Below are 19,916 nucleotides of genomic sequence, written 5' to 3' on the forward strand. Positions count from 1 at the left end.
AAAGTTGCGCCCACAAGAACTTCCACAGTGTCTCTGTATGACTTAGACTTAGAAACATTTGAGCAACTGAAAGTTGCGCCTTTGACTTTGGTCAAAGGTTGCGCTTGATGAAAGTTGCGCCTCCAATGCTTTATGGTGATATACTGGATGTATCTTTGGACTTAGAATTTGCAACACATATTACTGGGGGGTCAAACTTGCGCCTTGACCATTGCACGGTCAAATGTTGCGCTTTGACCTCCTCTAGTACTCCTGTACACTGGAATGGAGTAGATGTACTTAGAAAAATTCTAAGTGTCCAAATCTGCATGCATGAGATATTATATATACATACATATATATTAATTAATTGTTTGTCACATGAATTGATTTAATTCAAGTGACTAGAATTAATAATAATATATATATATGTTTGTATATATATATATATACACATGACAATTTAATTACTGGTGACACACACAGTAACAGCTCGATGACTTGATCAATTAATTCGTTGATCGAATCCACTGAATACTTTCGTATGTCCTGACGTCCTGTGCACTGGTCTGGTTCACGAACGACTCGAACTGAAATAATTCTTTGAATTCTTTGCTTGATAATCTACTTGATCAGTCATTCCGGGTTAGATGTTGTTTCGATAAATTTGATTATAAATAATCAAATTAAATATACTGGAATCTTCTGGTCTTTGATACTTGATCTTCAGGCAATCTTGATAGCAGACACATTGAACTTTATTCTTCACTGAGGCTTGAACATATTAATGAACTTCTTTCAGTGGACGGATGCTCGTCTCGGATATCTTGATTGTCTTTGTCTGTTCGTATCGAATCTCCAACCTGTAGATTCCTGTAATATACTTACGTATTGTTTCCTGTCTTTTGTTGTGTTGAGTTATCGTAATTACATTTACGTTACATTATGCTTTACAGCTGTTTCCTTGAATACCTCCGACTTAGTATAAGATAAATATTGTGTGGCATTTGTGAAAATAGTACATTCCCCCGTGATTACATGGGACTTACCTGTATCGTGAAATCCTCCACCAATTGAATGATTTGAACCTTTTTCCCCGAATTCATATTTGAGGTGGCGCAGATCCGATCTTCTAAAAGATTGAAACAAAAATTTGAATCCACAATATACCCACAACCATTAAACCAAATTTTGGTCCTCATTCTCTGAATGTCCCAATAATCAAAGGTCTCGAAAAATACCACATTTCTAAATTTGTTGAATTCTTGTGTTCCTTCACGGTGCATCTCTTTCATGGACAATAAACACCACATATAGAAAAAAAATTGTCAGGGGATGCCTTTAACCTAACCCTAACTGAATACTATAAAATTTAACTGAACCCTAAACTACCGTGAATAAATTGTGCAATTACACTCATATATGCATTCATCCAATACAACATGGTGGAATTCCATGCAAAATTATCTCACTACTTTGATCTCACTATATCTCACGGAAATGACTTCATTAAAACTTTTCAGACACCCCCGGCGGTTGCGTCGTATGACAATCGACGCATCATATTTGTTTGATTATTGAGTAAAAAAAGATGAGTACGTCTCGCCTAAAATCGTGTATTCTCCGCCGCGATACATACAAACATATAGACTCTATATGCGGAAGAGAGACACAACGCTGCGAGCATAAAGATTGAAAAGAGAAAAATGTTGAACCTGTTAATTTCGATATTATATATATTTTATAAAATTTTGAATTTGCAGCTTCTAGAGTTAATATTTTGTTAATTAGTCAAAATCAATATTTTAACACAAAAAATTAATTTATCAACCATTTATAAAGAAATTTATCTTTGATTTATATTTCACTTCCCCCTTTATATCACAACTAACTTCAACGGCTATACTTACGGGTGTTTGCCAAGTTTCTTTAGAACATTTCTGGACCTAAGACGGAAACAATTTATTCATTCAATTTTCGACTTATGAGTTAGAATAAATTTAAAATCTAGTTTTTCAATGATTTATTTTATTTTTAAAATTTGATTTTACAAATATTTAAAAGATAATTTGTCACAATTTATTATTATATTCATAACTTTTATTATCAATATATTATAAATATCAAAAAAAATATTTTTTTTAAGTCAGACCAACTCTTAATATAATGAGTATCATCACTCGATCAACAACTATGGAATGATATTTAATTTTCTTAAAAATTTAAAATCGGGCTGAAAATTCTTTAAGCTTACTGCAATATTATTCATCAGACGGAGAAGTCATGAGAAGTTAAAAGATTAGGTCCGAAGTGTTTATTCATTATTGATACTATTGAGCTGCAGGCCTCGAGAGGAGACCCCAAAGACAAACTCTCAACTTATTTATAACTGTTTTTCTGTGGTGTGCTCCTGAGCACACACTAAGCACCGAAACTTATAAATTTGGATGGTTTCTATTGGCTTAGCTTCTTTAATAATGGTGGACCCCCCTGCAGTTGCAACAACCACACCAATGAAAACTCTCCAATTTTATAAATGTTAATGCTTAGCATGTGCCCATGGCACACACTAGCCAAACCCTATTTATAATGTCAGAGAATCTTAAAGGGCAATTAGCTATTAAATTCTCTTGGATAATAAAATTTAAGTAGCTAGATTCATGCTTCGCTACTTGTCTGAATGAGTTCATCTTTCATGATCACTCGCTTAACAGCTAGGAAAAGAGTTCCCCACTTTTCAATATTTTGAAACCGGGTTGAGAATTCTTTGAGCTTATGGCAGTATCGATCAAAGAGGTCATCCATGAGAATATTTGGTCCAAAGTGCTTGTTTATAAGGCCTTCTGTTACTGCTCTAATTTGAGAAGTGTAAAACATAATTTCTTCAGCAGAACTCAGCTTTGCTGTCACAAATGATTGCTCCACCTTGAGAATATTGAAATGCTCATCACTGGAGACTACTTTAATCACCTCAGACGGTTTCGGTATACAGAATGGTATATTGAACGAGTCGAGAAGTTCTTCCTCTACCAGGCCCTGTAATTTTAGAATTATTCACTGTCATACAACTCAAACTTACCGATTTTCAAAAATTAAATGTACTATTACCTCATGAACCATGTCAGCAAATGCGTCTCCCAAGACATCGAACAAATCCATGATGAAATCAGATTCATCAGTCTTGCAAGGGATGGATATGACCATCAACCCTCCAGGCGCTAGTTCCTCAGATCTTGCACCTATGAAAGCTTTGAAGTCGCTCCTAAACTGAGCTGAGAAAGCCTTTTTGACTTCACAAGAACTTCTGACGTAAGTTATTCTGCCTTTGTTCCAAGCCCTGGAGTCCTTTGTTAGTACTTCTTTAGGAACTTCAGAAATCCAATGACAAGAGCAAGAAGAGTGCATGAAATTCATGGACCCTTTTGGGAACAATGGCCCGTGAAAAGAGCCAGGAACTCCAGCTGCCATGTACACCCTATCCGCAGGAAGAGCATTGAATAGGGTGTTGAAGTCATTGCTAAAGGTGTCACTAAAGAAAACTTGAAACTTGGGGAGGCTGGTGAATCCTGGAAATTCAGCATTGAACTTGAGCTGCACTTCTTGTACTATGGTGTTAACACATGAAAAAGTGTTAGGGCCTACTGAGCATCCAAGGTCTGCGATTCTGAAAACTTTGCAACTTTTATGTATGTCAAGATTGTCTCTTATGCACCCAATTAGCAGTGGTTTTGTGCTATTGAATGACTCTTCCTGTCATGAGTAAATCATGTTATTACGTATAATATGTGAGTCGCTTATAAGCAAGCCATCCATGTCATAATACATCAATAAATATGAAAGTTGTATCATTTTGGTACACGTTAAAGACTGTAACTAGAATCGGAGCCAATAGAAATCTGTCACCGTGGTTGTTAGTATGTACTCATGGACACACACTAAACAACCCGTTAGTTTAATAGTTTGTGCAATGAGATTTTATGATCAATGTGCAGGTTGGAGCAAATCAAGTACCTGTAACTTGGAATTCCGGGTGTAGCTGTTAGGGCCATCTCCACCATTCATAGCTACAATGTACTCCATCCCTCTGTTATTTCTTGCTCTAATTTCTGGCTGATCTACACTTTATATATTCGAATTAGGTTGTTTTAGTTATACCAGTTAGGTTGTTTTACTTGCCATGTAGATGTACAAGTCCCGCACCGAACTTCTATGAGAGGCCACCAAGTGTTCCCCGACAATTAGTTCTTGGACTATATGCCGACAATTGTTAAGAAACCTAGTCGGAATCTTTCTACTTCTGCGTCCTTTGTTATTTGATATTTTGTTGTACAGAGTACTGAAGAACTGGTTTATCCATCTTTATGTATGAAACTAACTTGTTGCAGTAACATGTCTGTCAAATAAAAATGCTCTGTTTTGAAATATGCAAGTCATTTGACTTTTTGACATGCACTTTCAAGTCCTTTGATCATAAAATTAAGATCATTGTTTTCCGAAAACTTTGTGAATAAAAATATCAACAACCTTTAAAATTTGGTAATCTTATTTTATAATATTCATGAATTGATAAAATATTATAACTAAATACGACTTCTATAGTTATTATGATTTTGTAATCATATATTTTTTTATTTAATAATAAGAATCATTAAACTATTATGAAAAGGATTGTGTACTGGTTAGGATTTTATAATTTTATTATATTATTATGAAAAGACTTTCATATTAATTAGAATTTCATAATTAAAAACTTGAATATTGGTTAGGATTTTATAATTACCTTGATATTGATTATGATTTTATAATTAAAGACTTCAATATTATACTATTAAACGAACTGTGTTTAGGATTTCGTAATGTAAAGACTTTCATAATTAAAGACTTGAATATTGGTTAGGATTTTATAATTACCTTGATATTGATTATGATTTTATAATTAAAGACTTCAATATTATACTATTAAACGAAGACTTCTACTTGTTTAGGATTTCGTAATGTAACTACTATACCAACAATACAATTATTTAATATTTATTTTAATTTCTTTAAACTCAAATAATTTAAACAATGAAACAAAACTGTAAAAGTACTCCTACCATGTTTTAGAATTCAAATAAATAAAAATTTATATTGATATTTTTTTTTTGAAACAAATATATTGATATTAATTAATAGCTAAATCGATATTATCAATATACATATTTTTTTAATATGTGAAATCCATCTTTAGTGGAAGGATATCGTACCAAATACCGAAATATCAAAATTCGTTTATTATCATGTAATTTTCTGTATAATAAATATTTCTATTTTATAGTTATGAAAATGCTTTCATGATGATCAGGATATTTGTAATACAATGATTATCCCACCAACATACTAATAATTACAATCAACAAACATATTCGTTCATTCTACAAAAACGTATTTATTTAAATATTAAAACTCAAATAGTTTAATTTACAAAAAAAATTTAATTTTATTATTATCATGTAATTTTTTTATTTAGTATAATAATTATTATACTATCATAAATTTTGTAATATAACAATAGTCCTATCAACAAATTACATTATCAACAAAACTATTCATTTTAATTTTTAAAATTCTAATATTTTAATCTACAAAAAAACTCTATAAAATTTCTGTCATGGATCAAAATTTAAGTAGATAAGATTCCATATTGATAGCAAAATATCAAATTTTGATTATCACCATATATATTCTTCCAATAATAATAATAATAATTAGTAATACATCATATGTATACACTTTCACATGGAACTTTTTTTATGTGGTGCTTATATCACTAACATTATATTGTCAACAAAATTATTTGTTTTAATTTTTAAAAATCAAATAATTTAATACGAAGCAACTCTAATTCAATTATCATCATATATTTTTTTATTAAATAATAATTATTACATTAATATGCAAAAACTTTCATATTGACAATGATTTTGTAATGTAATGGTTATCTCGCCAACAAAATTACATTGCTAACAATTTTAATATTTAAAACTCAAATAATTTAATTTATAAAAAAACTCTATAAAAATTTCTATACTAATTTGTAATTTAAATAAATAAAGAGCACATGTTATTAATATTATAATTATAATTCCAAAGTCATTGACAAGACAACGAAGAGTGCATGAAATTCATGGACCGTTTTGGAAACCAAAAAAAAGCCAGGAACTCCAGCTGCCATGTACAACCTATATCAACTGGAAGAGCATTGAATACGGCTTTGAAGTCACTGCTAAAGAAAACTTGGAATTCAGGTGGCGGGTGAACTCTGGACATTGAACATTGAACTTGAGCTGCACTTGTTGTATTATTTGTTTTAACATATATATGAGAAAGTATCGAGGCCTTCAGAGCATCCAAAGTCTGCAATCTTAAAAACTTTGCAACTCTTCTGTATATCAATATGGTCTCAGATGCTACCCATTAACAGCAATTTAGCACATCCAAATTTTACTTACATTTTCAATTTTGATATTAGTCAGTTGCAGGTCTCCAAGAAGAATATAGTCTCAACCTCTTGATAGTGTCTCCAATGGCGAATTAGCTTTTTTATTCTCTCAAACTAAAACAGAATTTTGGCTAGTCAAAATTTAGCTAGCTAAATTTGTTTTGCTCCAACAATGAGAGGCTCTCCCAATTACTTATTTAATACTACTAGTAGTAAATAATATTACAGATATAAGGTAGAATGAGATCTTAGAGGGCAAATAGCTATTTGATTCTCTTAAAAAATATAGAATACTGACTACTTAAGATTTAGCTAGCTAGATTCTTGCTTTGTTACTCGTCTAAATGAGTTCATCTTTCATGATCACTCGCTCAACAGCTAGGGAAAGATTTCCAATCTTTTCAAAATTTTAAAACCGGGTTGAGAATTCTTTGAGCTTATCAAAGAGATCATTCATGAGAATATCCGGTCCAAAATGCTTATAATTCTTTGCTGTAAGTCTCATACTGATCTTCTGTCTGATGCAATCGATTATGTTAGTTTTTGGACACCGTTTTAGAATTGAGAAATGCCAACAATCGTAAACAAACCATGTCGCAATCTTTGTACTTTTTAGGCTCTTCTGTTAGAAATTTCGCTTTTACTTCTTTGCTGTAAAAGTTTTAGCTCAATACTTGTATTGGTCAGGCCCAAGGACGGAGCTACACCTAAGGCTAAAGTGGGGTAAAAAAAAAGCTTAAAATTTTATATTACCGAGCTTACAATTTCTGGACTTAGCCTAGCCCAAAATTTCAAATTTAGCCCAGCCCACATATATTGTTTGGAATCAAATATACAATCAATGAATTGTGTCGTGGATTAGTTGAAACCAGCAAGGTGCAGCATTATAATTTGATTGATCGGCTGATTCAGCTTGTTTTGACATTACCGGATTCTACTGCCACCGTCGAAAGGTCTTTCTCAGCTATGAAATTTATTAAAACTGCTCTACGCAATAAAATGGAGGAGGAGTTCTTGGCAGATTCTATGATGATTCATATTGAGCGAGAACTTATTGAAGATATTGAAACAGATTTGATAATAGATGAGTTTTATTTTATGAAGAATCGAAGGGTGCAGCTCAAATAATATATAATATTTCTGAAGTTCATAAGTTCAATATAGTTTTTTGCAGTTTCTATTCTATAAGCTTGATTTAATGCATTTTTTGCAGGTATAGAGCACCTGATCTTCATGTTGTTTTGCTGCTGGACCAGCATGAATGGCTGTTAAAGATGCTGATTTTTGGTGATGCAATCTCATGTAAGCAGTGTTATGAAAAGCGCATTAAGCGGCTGATTAAGCGGCCGCCTAAGCGGAATCGGTTTCAAAACGCTTCGATTTTGTATTAAGCGGGTTATTAAGCGTTTTTAAAAATTAAGCGGACTACTAAGCGGATTAAGCGGTCATTAAGCGGATTAAGCGGTAATTAAGCGGTCAAAATGATGTGACTTGTCAATATTTTAATTTTAAAATATTAATTTTTTATAATATAACTATAATTATATTTATAAAATTAAAAATATATATTTAATCAAAATATTAAAATTTTAAATTCTTACCACAACATAATATTATTTTTAAATATATTAATATTATATATTAATATATTTAAAAATAGGCTTAATGACCAAGAAATGATTTAACACAGGCTTAACAATAAAATAGAAGTCAATATACGTCCAAAAAATGATTGAACACAAACTTGATGTGTTAAGTACATAGTTAAGTACATAGAATACCAGACATATTGATGTGGAAGCACTACGAAAATTATGATCTAGACCAAACAGAGCACGGAGAAGATAATGTTACCTTTGGTTGTGGTACCCATAACAAATGCAAAGGGTGAATTCTGATCAACAGTAGAAAGCGGAGACCGACTGGATCCTGTACAGAACGAACACATGGCGGTTGTTTATAAACTTGTACTTAATTCAGCACAAAACATCAACACTTGCCTACATGAGGAAGTGTCACCTCCGTTATATTTAAGAGAGCCTTCGACATTGGCAAAACCTGGAGGATTGGTCCTAGATTTCTTGATGTTCTCGGCACATTTTTGTAGAAATGAATCAAGCGCCCTTTCGCCTGCAGGATCTCTGATGCCTGAAACATACAAACATTGTGAGTTAATAAATCAAACACGTGGTGTTCCCCCGAAGAGTTGAATGTTCCAAAGAATCACCAGAGAAGGAGCCGCATGATTCTCTTTGTTTTCTTTACGACCTGGCAAATTAAATCCATCAGCCATTGTCAAAACGTCTTTGTCAAAAAATCACAATGAAAGAAGATTAATGTGCTCAGAAGAAATTATTTATCATATTCGTTTTTCAATTCTCTATCAACCTGCGCCATAAGAATTGGGCTAACCGAGGTGTGTAGTTGAATCCATGGTACATTAAACTCTTTAGCAGATATCAAACAATGAGTTCAGAGCTCTTCGATAATCCATGATTAGGCAAGAATTTTGAATTTCGAAATTAAACAACCGCAGCACAACAAGCTTAGTTTAAGACAATCACTTGCCATAATTTTAGACCGGAAGACGATAATATGAATCCCTGATTTGACGCCGCAGTGATTGTCCGTGTCTGTCGCATATTAAAGAGGTCTGTGAGAAAGGGAAGCATGAGGCATGCGTTGGTAAAGCCGGTATATAACCCCGTTATATACCGGTATTTTTAAAAAGGGCTAAAAGGTACGACAAAGATACTTTGAGGGTCGAAAAGTACGTCTTTAAACTTCGAGGCCGCATCGGAACTTCCACCCAAACTTCAAGGGCTAAAAGGTCATTAAGCCTTAAAAATAATAGCTACCATCCATAGCTACAATGTACTCCATCCTTCTGTTACAATGTACTCCATTCATAGCTACAATGTACTCCATCCTTCTGTTATTTGTTGCTCTAATTTCTGGCTGATAAAACACTTTATATATACCAATTAGGTTGTTTCAGTTATACCAATTAGGTTGTTTTACTTACCATGCAGATGTACAAGTCCCGCACCGAACTTCTATGAGAGGCCACCAAGTTTTCCCCGACAATTAGTTCTTGGACTATATGCCGACAATTGTTAAACACCTATATATAGTCGGAACCTTTCTACTTCTGCGTCGTATGTTATTTGATAATTTGTAGTACAGAGTACTGAAGAACTGTAATTAGACATTTGTTGAATTTTTGATATTTTATCCATTTTTATGTATGAAACTAACTTGTTGCTGTAATGTGTACGTCAAATAATAAATGTTCTGGCCTCTGTTTTGAAATATGTAAGTCATTTGACTTCTTGACATGCACTTTTAAGTCCTTTGACCGTACAATTAAGATCATTGTTTTGGAATTTTTTTTCTGAATAAATATATATATTATGAATATTATAATTCCAAAGTCATTGACAAGAGAACGAAGAGTGCATGAAATTCATGGACCCTTTAAGGAACAATGAACCAAAAGAAGAGCCAAAAACTCCAGCTGCCATGTACAACCTATCAACTGGAAGAGCATTGAATACGGGTTTGAAGTCGCTGCTAAAGAAAACTTGGAATTCAGGGTGGCGGATGAACTCTGGACATTGAACATTGAACATTGAACTTGAGCTGCACTTGTTGTATTATTTGTTTTAACATATGAGAAAGTGTTGAGGCCTTTAGAGCATCAAAAAATCTGCAATCTTGAAAACTTTGCAACTCTTCTGTATATCAATATGGTCTCAGATGCTATCCATTAACAGCAATTTAGCACATTCAAATTTTATTTACATTTTTCTTTTCGAAGAATATATAGTCTCAACCTCTTGATAGAGTCTCCAATGGCGAATCAGCTTTTTGATTCATTCAAACTAAAACAAAATATTGGCTAGTCAAAATTTAGCTAGCTAAATTTGTTTTGCCCCGACAATGAGAGGCTCTCTCAGTTACTTATTTATTACTAGCAGTAAATAATATTACAGAAATAAGGTAAAGCGAGATCTTAAAGATCAATTAGCTATTTGATTCTCTTAAAAAATATAGAATACTGACCACTAAAGATTTAGCTAGATGGATTCTTGCTTTGTTACTCGTATTAATGAGTTCATCTTTCATGATCGCTCGCTCAACAGCTAGGAAAAGATTTCCAATCTTTTCATGCCTTTTGTTACTGCTCTTTTCTTCAGCAGAACTCAGCTTATAATTCTTTGCTGTAAGTCCCATCCTGAACTTCTGTCTGAGGCCATCAATTATGTTAGTTTTTGGACACCGTTGTAGAATTGAGAAATGCCAACAATCGTAAACACACCATGTTGCAAACTTTGTACTTTTTAGGCTCTTCTCTTAGAAATTTCGCTTATACTTCTTTGCTGTATAAGTTTTACTAAAAAACTCAATACTTGCATTGGTCAGGCCCAAAGTGTTTCTCAATTAATCACTTCCATTCTTCATTTTTCATGAAGTGCCAAGGAGGAAGGTAAGAAAAACAGGCGTTTTGGTTCTTGAAAACATGGAATCCTTAAGCACAAATTCAAAGCTATAAACTTCAAGATCCACTACAAAATAATTAAAAAAGTTTAAGGATTTTATTTCAATAGAAGATAATAGTACAATACATTCGATGTTCATAGATGGATATAAAACCTTCTATGATAATAACAAACATAAATCAAATTAGAATTGTATTTCACTAAGATAATAGTATTAACCTAATGGCAAATCCTTGACTTCGACTTATTTGGCATGTTTCTCTTTCCGAAAAGGTATTATAAACATCATTCAGACACTGAACGCTAAATTTCTAGCCAAACCTTTCTTGCAAAGAAAACTGAAGAAAAATTGAAGGGGGAAACTCTCTGAAATTAACATTTTAGCTAGCGAAGTGACCTCCTTTGAGATGCTCTTACAAGGAAACAAGAGTATCTACTCGTCTAAACGAGTTCATCCTGCATGATCACCTGTTCAACAGCTACAGAAACAATACCAACCTTGTCATAATTCTTAAACTGGTTTGAGAATTCTTTGAGCTTATTGCAGTATCGGTGAAAAAGGTCATCCATGAGAATATCTGGCCCAAAGTGTCTTTTTATAATGCCTTCCATCACTGCTCTCAGATGAGAACTTTCAAACATAAAATCTTCAGGAGAACTCAGCTTTACTTTCACATATGATTCCTCCACCTTGAGAATATTCAAATGCTCATCACTGGACACTAATTTAATCAACTCAGACGGTGTTGGTATGTAGACTGGTAGATTGAACGAGTCGAAAAGTTCTTCCTCTACCAGGCCCTGTAATTGAAGAAGTTAATCAATGTCACAAACTCACAAAATGTACATAGCAGATTTATTATTACCTCCTTAACCATGTCAATGAAAGCATCTCCCAAGACATCCGCTGAATCCAAGATGCATAGTTCTGATTCATTGCTCTTGCATGGGATGGATATGAATATTAACCCTCCAGGCGCTAACTCTTCAGATCTTGCACCAATGAAAGCTTTAAAATCGCTCATAAACTGAGCAGCGAAAGCCTGCTTGACTTCACAAGAACTTCTAACATAACTTATTCTGCCTTTGTTCCACGCTCTGGAGTCCTTTATTAGTACTTCTTTAGGAACTTGAGAAATCCAATGACAAGAGAAAGAAGAGTGCATGAAATTCATGGACCCTTTTGGGAACAATTGACCGTAAAAAGAGCCAGGAACTCCTGCTGCCATGTACAACCTATCGATAGGAAGAGCACTGAATAGCGTGTTAAAGTCGTTGGAGAAGGTGTCATTAAAGAAAACTTGAAACTCGGGGAGGCTGGTGAATTCTGGAAATTGAGTATCAAACTTGAGTTGCACTTCTTGTATTATGGTTTTAACACATGAAAAAGTGTTCGGGCCTATTGAGCATCCAAGGTCTGCAATCCTGAAAACTTTGCAGGTTTTCTGTATATCAAGATGGTCTCTTATGCACCTAATTAGCAGCGATTTTGTGCCATTGAATGACTTTTCCTGTCATAAGTAAATCATATAAAGTGTGTTTTGATACATTTTACTTAGATGGAAGATTCTGATTGGTGAAATTTTTTGTGCATGCAGGGAATCATTATTAATTTATTATTAATGGAATTAGAGCCGATCAAAATCTGCCATCTTGGTTGTTAGCGTGTGCGGCACACACCAGACAATCCATTAGTTTAATAGTTTGTGCAACGAGATTCTATGATCAATATATATGCAGGTGGGAGCAAATCAAGTACCTGTAACTTGGAATTCCGGGTGTAGCTGTTAGGGCCATCTCCACCATTCATAGCCACAATGTACTCCATCCCTTTGTTGTTATTTCTTGCTCTAATTTCTGGCTGATATACACTTTATATATACCAATTAGGGTGTCTTAGTTATACTACCAATAAGGTTGTTTTCATTATCATGTAGCTGTACAAGTCCGCACCGAACTTCGATTAGAGGCCACAAAGTTTTCCCGGACAATTTGTTGTAAGAACTGGGATCAGACAATTGTCACATCTTAGCATTTTATCCATCTTCAAGCATGAAACAACTTAATAATGGCCGTAAGGATTTTAGTTGTCTTTTTCTCTTTTATGCATAGATCACTTGTCTTTCGAGCTGGCTAGTCTAGGCTAGGTGGTGAGGGGGCCAAGCTATTGAGACAGTTGTGTTATGGTCCTGAGATCAGGAAATGACATGGTATAAAGTTACCACGTATCCGGTTGTTTTATGGCTGGGTTATGATCACGTGGACCTTCGGCAAGGAGCCAAAGAGAAGCAAGGCCACGGTTTCTGAGGGTAATCTATTAGGCAGCTCGTAGTAGTCATTTTCCGGAGGCTGCAAGCCATCACTTAACATCCAGAAAAACATTTGCAAAATTCCCGACATTTAATCTACCAAGCCCTGTAATTTCAGCAGTTGATCAATGTCATTTACTCAAGAATATTGAAAAGGTAAATATATTATTACCTCCTTTACCATATCAATGAACGCATCTCCCAAGGCATCCATCCAATATGCATAGTTCAGATTCATCGTTCTTGCAAGGGATGGATATGACCATTAACCCTCCAGCCTCCAGGAGCCAATTCTTCAGACCTTGCACTGATGAAAGCTTTAAAGTCGCTCATAAACTGAGCCGCGAAAGCCTTTTTGACTTCAAGGGAAATTCTATAAACAAACCATCTATGTGTTAATACATCTATAAGTATAAAAGTCACATCATTGTTACTACATCAATATCAATATCAATATCAATCAATATATTCTAAATTTGTGCTAGCATTAGGCTTCTAATATTTACTAATCTTACCCTTATTAATATTTACTTACTATTAAGAAACATGTACATTCTGGACATTTGACTATTTATTGGATCATCCGTTTTCAAATGGGTCAGACCCGTGTCCATTACAGTTTAATTTTCTACTTCTGATGGGTTATCCATGTTCATGCGGGTTATAACCACTTCACAAAAGCACGTAATACTCAACTAATTTCTCTCAAACTGCCTCACACGACTATTATCTTATCATCGGTTTAAATTTCGAACTCCTTGATTCGTGGAGCGGTGATTCAGAAACTTCCTCTCTCACCGTCTGTTGCAGCACAGTCCGGTGCCTTTTCTGATCAATCTGTTTTTACTCTGCATTTGAATCATTTGTCATGATCTGAAACTGATAATAATCTTCTCTTCTTCAGAGTTTCAAATTTTTGATTGTCGTTGATCAACAGGTGGTGATTATTCTGAGAAATTTCCATGAAAGAAACGAACTCCGCTTGGTCCTCGCTCTTCTTCATCTTATAAACATGGTAACCTTCTCCACAATTCAGTTAATTTTCTTATCTTCCTTGAGAATTTTTTTCAATATGAGAAGTTGTTGTCAGTTTAATAGTGAATTTGAGTTTAATTCTTGATAAACAGTTTGGTGTCATGTTTTGTGTAGAATCAGTGTATAATTTTGTTTGTGTTTTTGTAGAATCGAAGCATCGAGTAGCCAATATTAGTGACACTGGTATGGCTTCCCCATTGATCACTCCTGCATAATGCGGTAAAAGTTCATCTTCCGTATTTTGTGACTCTAATTTGTTAATAGTCTATAGGAATCTATTTGTTGTTAAGCATTTGTTGAATTAAAATTTTAACTTTTTATGGATATTATCATTCATATCTCGATTGCCTGATATATGTTTCATATAATGTCTGAACAAAAAACTTATATGTATATTATATGATTCTACTTTTATCTTCGTGACTTTTTTTCTAAAGTGTTTGGTTCTTATTCATTGATAATTTAATGCTAAATGAAATTTGGGACATTTCTCCTGATTATGGTTGGTATTATAATGTTATTAGAGTGGGACTGCAGTTGCCTACAATTGAAGTTAGATTTGAGAATCTGCATGTCGAAGCAGAAGCTTTTGTAGGGAGCAGAGCTTTGCCTTCTTTTACCAACTTCAATCTTGTGACATTGGAGGTATCAACACCCACGTGTAAACACTTGTGACATTGGAGCTTTGCCTTCTTTTACCTTTGAACTGAACAGGGGCTGTTAAGTATTTTCCATATATTTCCAAACAAGAAGAACTGCTAAGTTTAACATCACATATATTTCCAAACAAGAAGATTTTAACCATCTTAGAAGATGTTAGCGGAATCCTTAAGCCTTGCAAGCCTTGCAGGTAGGCTTAATTAAGAGAATTCACATAATTTGAACTTTTTTGATGCTGATGTGTTATGTGGTGTGTTACAGGATGACATTACTTTTGGGTCTTTGCAGGGTTTGGTACCAAAGAGTTCATGAAAACTCTTGCTGCTGGTATTGATATAATTATGAGTTCATGGAAATTCTTTGATTTAGCTAGCAAGCAGGTACCTCTCTTCATTTTGATGTTCCCATGGTACTTGCTATGCCAATAAAACATGCCTGATACAAAATGTACTAGCCTACACAAACAAATTGTCCCTTCCTATAGATTTACTGTAATTTTTAATTTGGTATAGTAATTCTTGTAGACTTGCAGCTTGACACATTTAAAGTTTACAGGGCACAAAGCTACTTGACCTGACTGTAATTATCATTCTGGCTCCCACTGCTTCATTTCCACATCTGGTAAGGATTTGTATTTCTATGTGCAATTTTTAAGCTATGACGTCCCAATTTAGATGTTGTGAATGGATAACATAATGCGATGTTTTTTCAGGCTGCAGAAGACCGAGCTGCAACATATGGAGCTGACTCTTATCTCACTAAAACAAAAGATGTATTTAGTAGTATTGTTGAAAAGGGTTATGTTCTAGGTAAAGCATTAGCTGTTCGAACTTCCGACAAAGTTCAAAAAGTGGATCAAAACTATCAAGTCTCCCAGAAAATTAAATCGGCAGTTGCCAAATCTGTTGTATTCAGTAACAAATATGTATCCATAGGGGCTTCATGGGTGACGGTCACATTTAATTCAATTGCCAAGGCTGCTGCAGAGGTTACAGGTTAGCCAACATGCTAAGGAGAAAGTGGCACTTGCCGAATAGGAACATAGAAGAAAAACAACTGGTAAAGAGGAACATGGAAGAAAAACCATGTAGTACTCTTTTGAATTATGCTTCCAACCCCTACATAGGCTCATATAGAATCTAGCAATTTCTATCCATTCTCCCCTGCCAATGTATAAGGCAACTGGTAAGGTTAATCACTTTGTATTTTTTTTAAAAAGTTGCTTAGGACTATTTCTTGACAGAGTTCTATTATTTATAATTACTTTTGATTTTGCTGATATATATCTCTGAAAGGGGTTTTTTATTCTTTATGAGGAAATAACTTTTTTTGGTTCCCATGAGGTGGTGTACATGTGTCCAAGGCAGCAATGATTTATGTACTTTCATTAAATACAAGAAAACAAAAAAAATTCGATTTGCACTTAAACTATTATATTTTTTAAGTTTTAACATAATACCCATTTTTTAAAATAATGAATTTAATTTTTATACAACAAATTATTAATAACAATACTGAATTTAATATTATATATTAGAAAAAAATCATGTTAATAAAGTATGGACAATGTTGCTATAATAAAATAATACAACCGTTTAAAATTTTTTAGTTGAATAAAATTTTATAGTTATGTGTTATATTTATTTTGCAATACAAACGTTAGTCATTAATACGAACAAATATTTTTGAATTAAATCAAAAATTTATTTGTTTGAAGATGATTTTTAAGTTAGATGAAGATGATTTTCTCAAAAAAAAATTAAAAAAAAAATTAGATGAAGATGATATTGGGTTGTCTGCTAGAGTCATGGTCAGGTAATTAATTGCCTAATTGAGATTAAGTTATTGTAATATCAGATGGGTGCTACTCTCCAATATCTAACATGTAATAGCCTAACGTAATGTATTTTATTAATAGAAATATCAATAGTAAATGTAATAATTTCTTTTTTATTTTTCACATCCTATAATTTTTATAGTTCCAAATCTAATTGTAATATCTGTTAGTGATATATTTTTTTGTCATCATCGAAAACCGGTTAAATTTTATAAAAATTGAATGGAACATCGAGAATTTCCGTGTGCGAAGCACAGGCAAAATGCTAGTCTAGGTATAAAATTTATATCATTTTGTTATGGGATAAAGACTGTACCTAAAACTTAAAATTACATCATCAATGCCGCTGCAGTAAACAAATCTTAACTGAAATTTATGCCTATTACTTACTAGCATATGCTAGAACTTCAACACAAAGTGTAAATGCTTTTCAAATCCATGCAGCACATATGAACATGTGTTTATCAGACTACCATTGCATTATCAATTTGTGTGTGCAGAGTGTAAATGTGGATTATGTAATAGATGTTCGGGTTCATGCCGATGGAGTACCCGTATCCTGCAATTCCTGGTGATTCCTGGTGTAGCTGTTAGGGTCATCTCCACCATTCATAGCCACAGCATTTTCCATCCCGCTACTATCTCTCACACTAATTTTCTGATTAAACGTGTTATATATAGTGTTATTAAACGTGTTATATATCTCTTACAGGTCCAATTTAGCCAACGATTATAGACAACACAATTGGAGATGCTCTGAGTCCCATCCTGAACTTCTGTCTGAGGCCATCAATTATGTTAGTTTTTTGACACCGTTGTAGAATTGAGAAATGCCGACAATCGTTAACACACCATGTCGCAATCTTTGTACTCTTTAGGCTCTTCTGTTAGAAATTTCACTTATACTTATTTGGTGTAAAAGTTTTACCATGAGCATCTCCAATCGCGTTGGCTATAATCGTTGGCTAAATTGGATAAGTAAGATATATATTATGTAAAATTTTCCGAACATGTAAGACATCGTGCTTCAATGCTCTTGGCTATATTGGTTGGCTATAATTTAAAAATAGTATGTTATTAATATTTAGATTGTTATAAATAGAATATATCAGTTTAATATGGTAATAAATAATATGTAATCAGTGGGAAGGAGGAAAATAAATTGCGGGAGATGACGTGGAATTCGCTACAGATATGTAGCATATCTGGTTGGAGTTCTATTTTTGTAAACATTGACTATAAAATTTAATTTTGGAAAGCCACATGGACTTTTAGCTAAGGGCTTGTGAGAGTTGGAGATGTTCTAAAAAGACTCAATACTTGCATTTGTCAGGCCCAAAGTGTTTCTCTAATAATTACCTCCATTCTTCATTTTTGGAATTATGATTCAAAATTGTAACTGAAATATTAATTAGTTGATTTTCTTTTAATGTTGATTGATTGTAGAAATATTTGTAACTGATTAAGCTATACTAGGGAATTATGCCCGCGCTTCGCGTGCGGGTAAAATATTAAAATTTCCATTAAAATGAGGTTGGAAAATAAATTAAACCAATATTAACATTAGATTCTTAATCTTTACTTAACATATTACGTATATTTACTGGTACTGCATCAACAAAAAATTAATTATGAGGGATTTATGCTATTCACCGTTAAAAATGAAGATTTATGCTAACAAAATATAGTAAAAGTAATTATACTTATTATTTTATTAATTGTTATATATTACAAATTTTTTTTAAAATTCGAAATTCCCGGATATCAAATGTTAAGTTATATATGCACAAAATTTTAAATTTAATTGTAACGTAAGTGAAGATTTCATTATAAGAATTTTGTTAAATATGATAACTAAAATTCTATGTTGATTCTAACAGTTATTTTTAAAATTTAACAAAATTATCTTATAATTATTATTTTTCATATAATTGTTGATTTCTATAATTAAATTAAATTTTAATGTAAGAAAAAAATTGGAATTCTACCACTCATATTACATGATTATATGAAAATTAAAATTTAATGCTAACAAAATATTGGTCGGAACAATCTTAATTTTCTTTGACCTTTGAATAAAATTTAATAATAGATTTTGGTATTAAATAATATTGTTGATACAATAATTTTATTTTTGATATAATTAAAAATAAAATATTTAAGGGAATAATATTGGTGATTGGATCGTAATTGTGAAATTTAATTGAAAATTTACAATTATGATTCTTATAATTCTTGATTATGTTGATTTTCCGGATTTGATTTATATTTGAAAATTCAAATAAGAGACAAACAAGTGACCCCTAAATATTTTTATGACAAAGCCTCACAATATGACATAAAGTGGGAAAACATAATATCAAAGATAAATTAAAGTACTGCTATCTGAACAACTGACTTCGGCACTCCTGGTTATCTTTTATGAAAACGGGTCATTTGTTAAAGCTCTGTACCGCTGTGAACTGGGTAAAAAGCGGGTAATCCATGGGTAAAAATGCTAAACGGGCTGTGCGCTCATTAAGAAGATATAGATATAGATATAGATGAGCGGCACTAAACATGCTTTATGTTTGATGTAAACTCTATATAAAGAGTATTATGATGAATAAAATAATAAGCTTCCATGTCTCTCCCATAGGCTTCCACCCAATATATTATATCTATCTCCCTCTTGTATCTAAAAAACCAACACAAGTAGGAGAGTTAGAAAAACAGGCGTTTTGGTTGTTAAAAACATGGAATCCTTAAGCACAAATTCAAAGCTATAAACTTCAAGATCCACTACAAAATAATTAGAAAAGTTTTAGGATTTTATTTCAGTAGAAGATAATAATACAACACATTCGATGTTCATAGATGGATATAAAACCTTCTATGATAATAATAAACATAAATCAAATTAAAATTGTATTTCACTAAGATAATAGTATTAACTTTCCGAAAAGGTATTATAAATACCATTCAGACACTGAATGATAAATTTCTAGCCAAACCTTTCTTGCAAAGAAAACTGAAGAAAAATTGAAGGGGAATCCTCTCTGAAATTAACATTTTAGCTAGCAAAGTGACCTCCTTTGAGATGCTCTTACAAGGGAACAAGAGTATCTACTCGT

The 19,916-nt window shown here is 32.9% G+C and overlaps 4 protein-coding genes and 1 long non-coding RNA gene across 6 annotated transcripts; 2 read left to right on the plus strand and 3 right to left on the minus strand.

Moving 5' to 3' along the window:
* Positions 1–2,637: 2,637 nt before the first annotated feature.
* Positions 2,638–4,059, minus strand: LOC108201462 (loganic acid O-methyltransferase). The gene is made up of 3 exons (XM_017369742.1): positions 3,991–4,059; positions 3,088–3,729; positions 2,638–3,015 (listed from the first exon to the last, which is right to left on the minus strand). Exons 1-3 carry the CDS (start codon positions 4,057–4,059, stop codon positions 2,638–2,640), a joined length of 1,089 nt encoding a protein of 362 aa, XP_017225231.1.
* A 4,072-nt stretch (positions 4,060–8,131) lies between these two features.
* Positions 8,132–9,150, minus strand: LOC108202314 (uncharacterized). 2 transcript variants are annotated; one of them, XR_001803068.2, is made up of 4 exons: positions 8,849–9,150; positions 8,688–8,728; positions 8,480–8,608; positions 8,132–8,389 (listed from the first exon to the last, which is right to left on the minus strand). XR_001803068.2 is itself a non-coding variant. In XM_064084732.1 (4 exons), exons 1-4 carry the CDS (start codon positions 8,892–8,894, stop codon positions 8,273–8,275), a joined length of 309 nt encoding a protein of 102 aa, XP_063940802.1. In that variant the 5' UTR covers positions 8,895–9,150; the 3' UTR covers positions 8,132–8,272. The 2 variants fall into 2 exon arrangements, 1 of the variants encoding a protein (XP_063940802.1); XM_064084732.1 differs by having other exon boundaries at positions 8,873–9,150.
* Positions 9,151–11,193: 2,043 nt separating this feature from the next.
* On the minus strand, positions 11,194–12,303 carry LOC108201463 (loganic acid O-methyltransferase). The gene is made up of 2 exons (XM_017369743.2): positions 11,829–12,303; positions 11,194–11,763 (listed from the first exon to the last, which is right to left on the minus strand). The coding sequence occupies exons 1-2, from the start codon at positions 12,189–12,191 to the stop codon at positions 11,404–11,406; spliced, it is 723 nt and encodes a 240-aa protein (XP_017225232.1). The 5' UTR covers positions 12,192–12,303; the 3' UTR covers positions 11,194–11,403.
* A 1,784-nt stretch (positions 12,304–14,087) lies between these two features.
* Positions 14,088–15,060, plus strand: LOC135149163 (uncharacterized). Its single transcript, XR_010287334.1, has 4 exons — positions 14,088–14,286; positions 14,454–14,525; positions 14,831–14,951; positions 15,021–15,060. It is a non-coding gene; the product is annotated as an uncharacterized LOC135149163 (long non-coding RNA).
* Positions 15,061–15,245: 185 nt separating this feature from the next.
* LOC135149113 (uncharacterized) lies at positions 15,246–16,253 on the plus strand. Its single transcript, XM_064083974.1, has 3 exons — positions 15,246–15,346; positions 15,522–15,587; positions 15,679–16,253. The coding sequence occupies exons 1-3, from the start codon at positions 15,275–15,277 to the stop codon at positions 15,964–15,966; spliced, it is 426 nt and encodes a 141-aa protein (XP_063940044.1). The 5' UTR covers positions 15,246–15,274; the 3' UTR covers positions 15,967–16,253.
* Positions 16,254–19,916: the final 3,663 nt, after the last annotated feature.

Source organism: Daucus carota, chromosome 9, assembly GCF_001625215.2.
Source record: "Daucus carota subsp. sativus chromosome 9, DH1 v3.0, whole genome shotgun sequence".
Classification (NCBI taxonomy): domain Eukaryota; kingdom Viridiplantae; phylum Streptophyta; class Magnoliopsida; order Apiales; family Apiaceae; genus Daucus; species Daucus carota.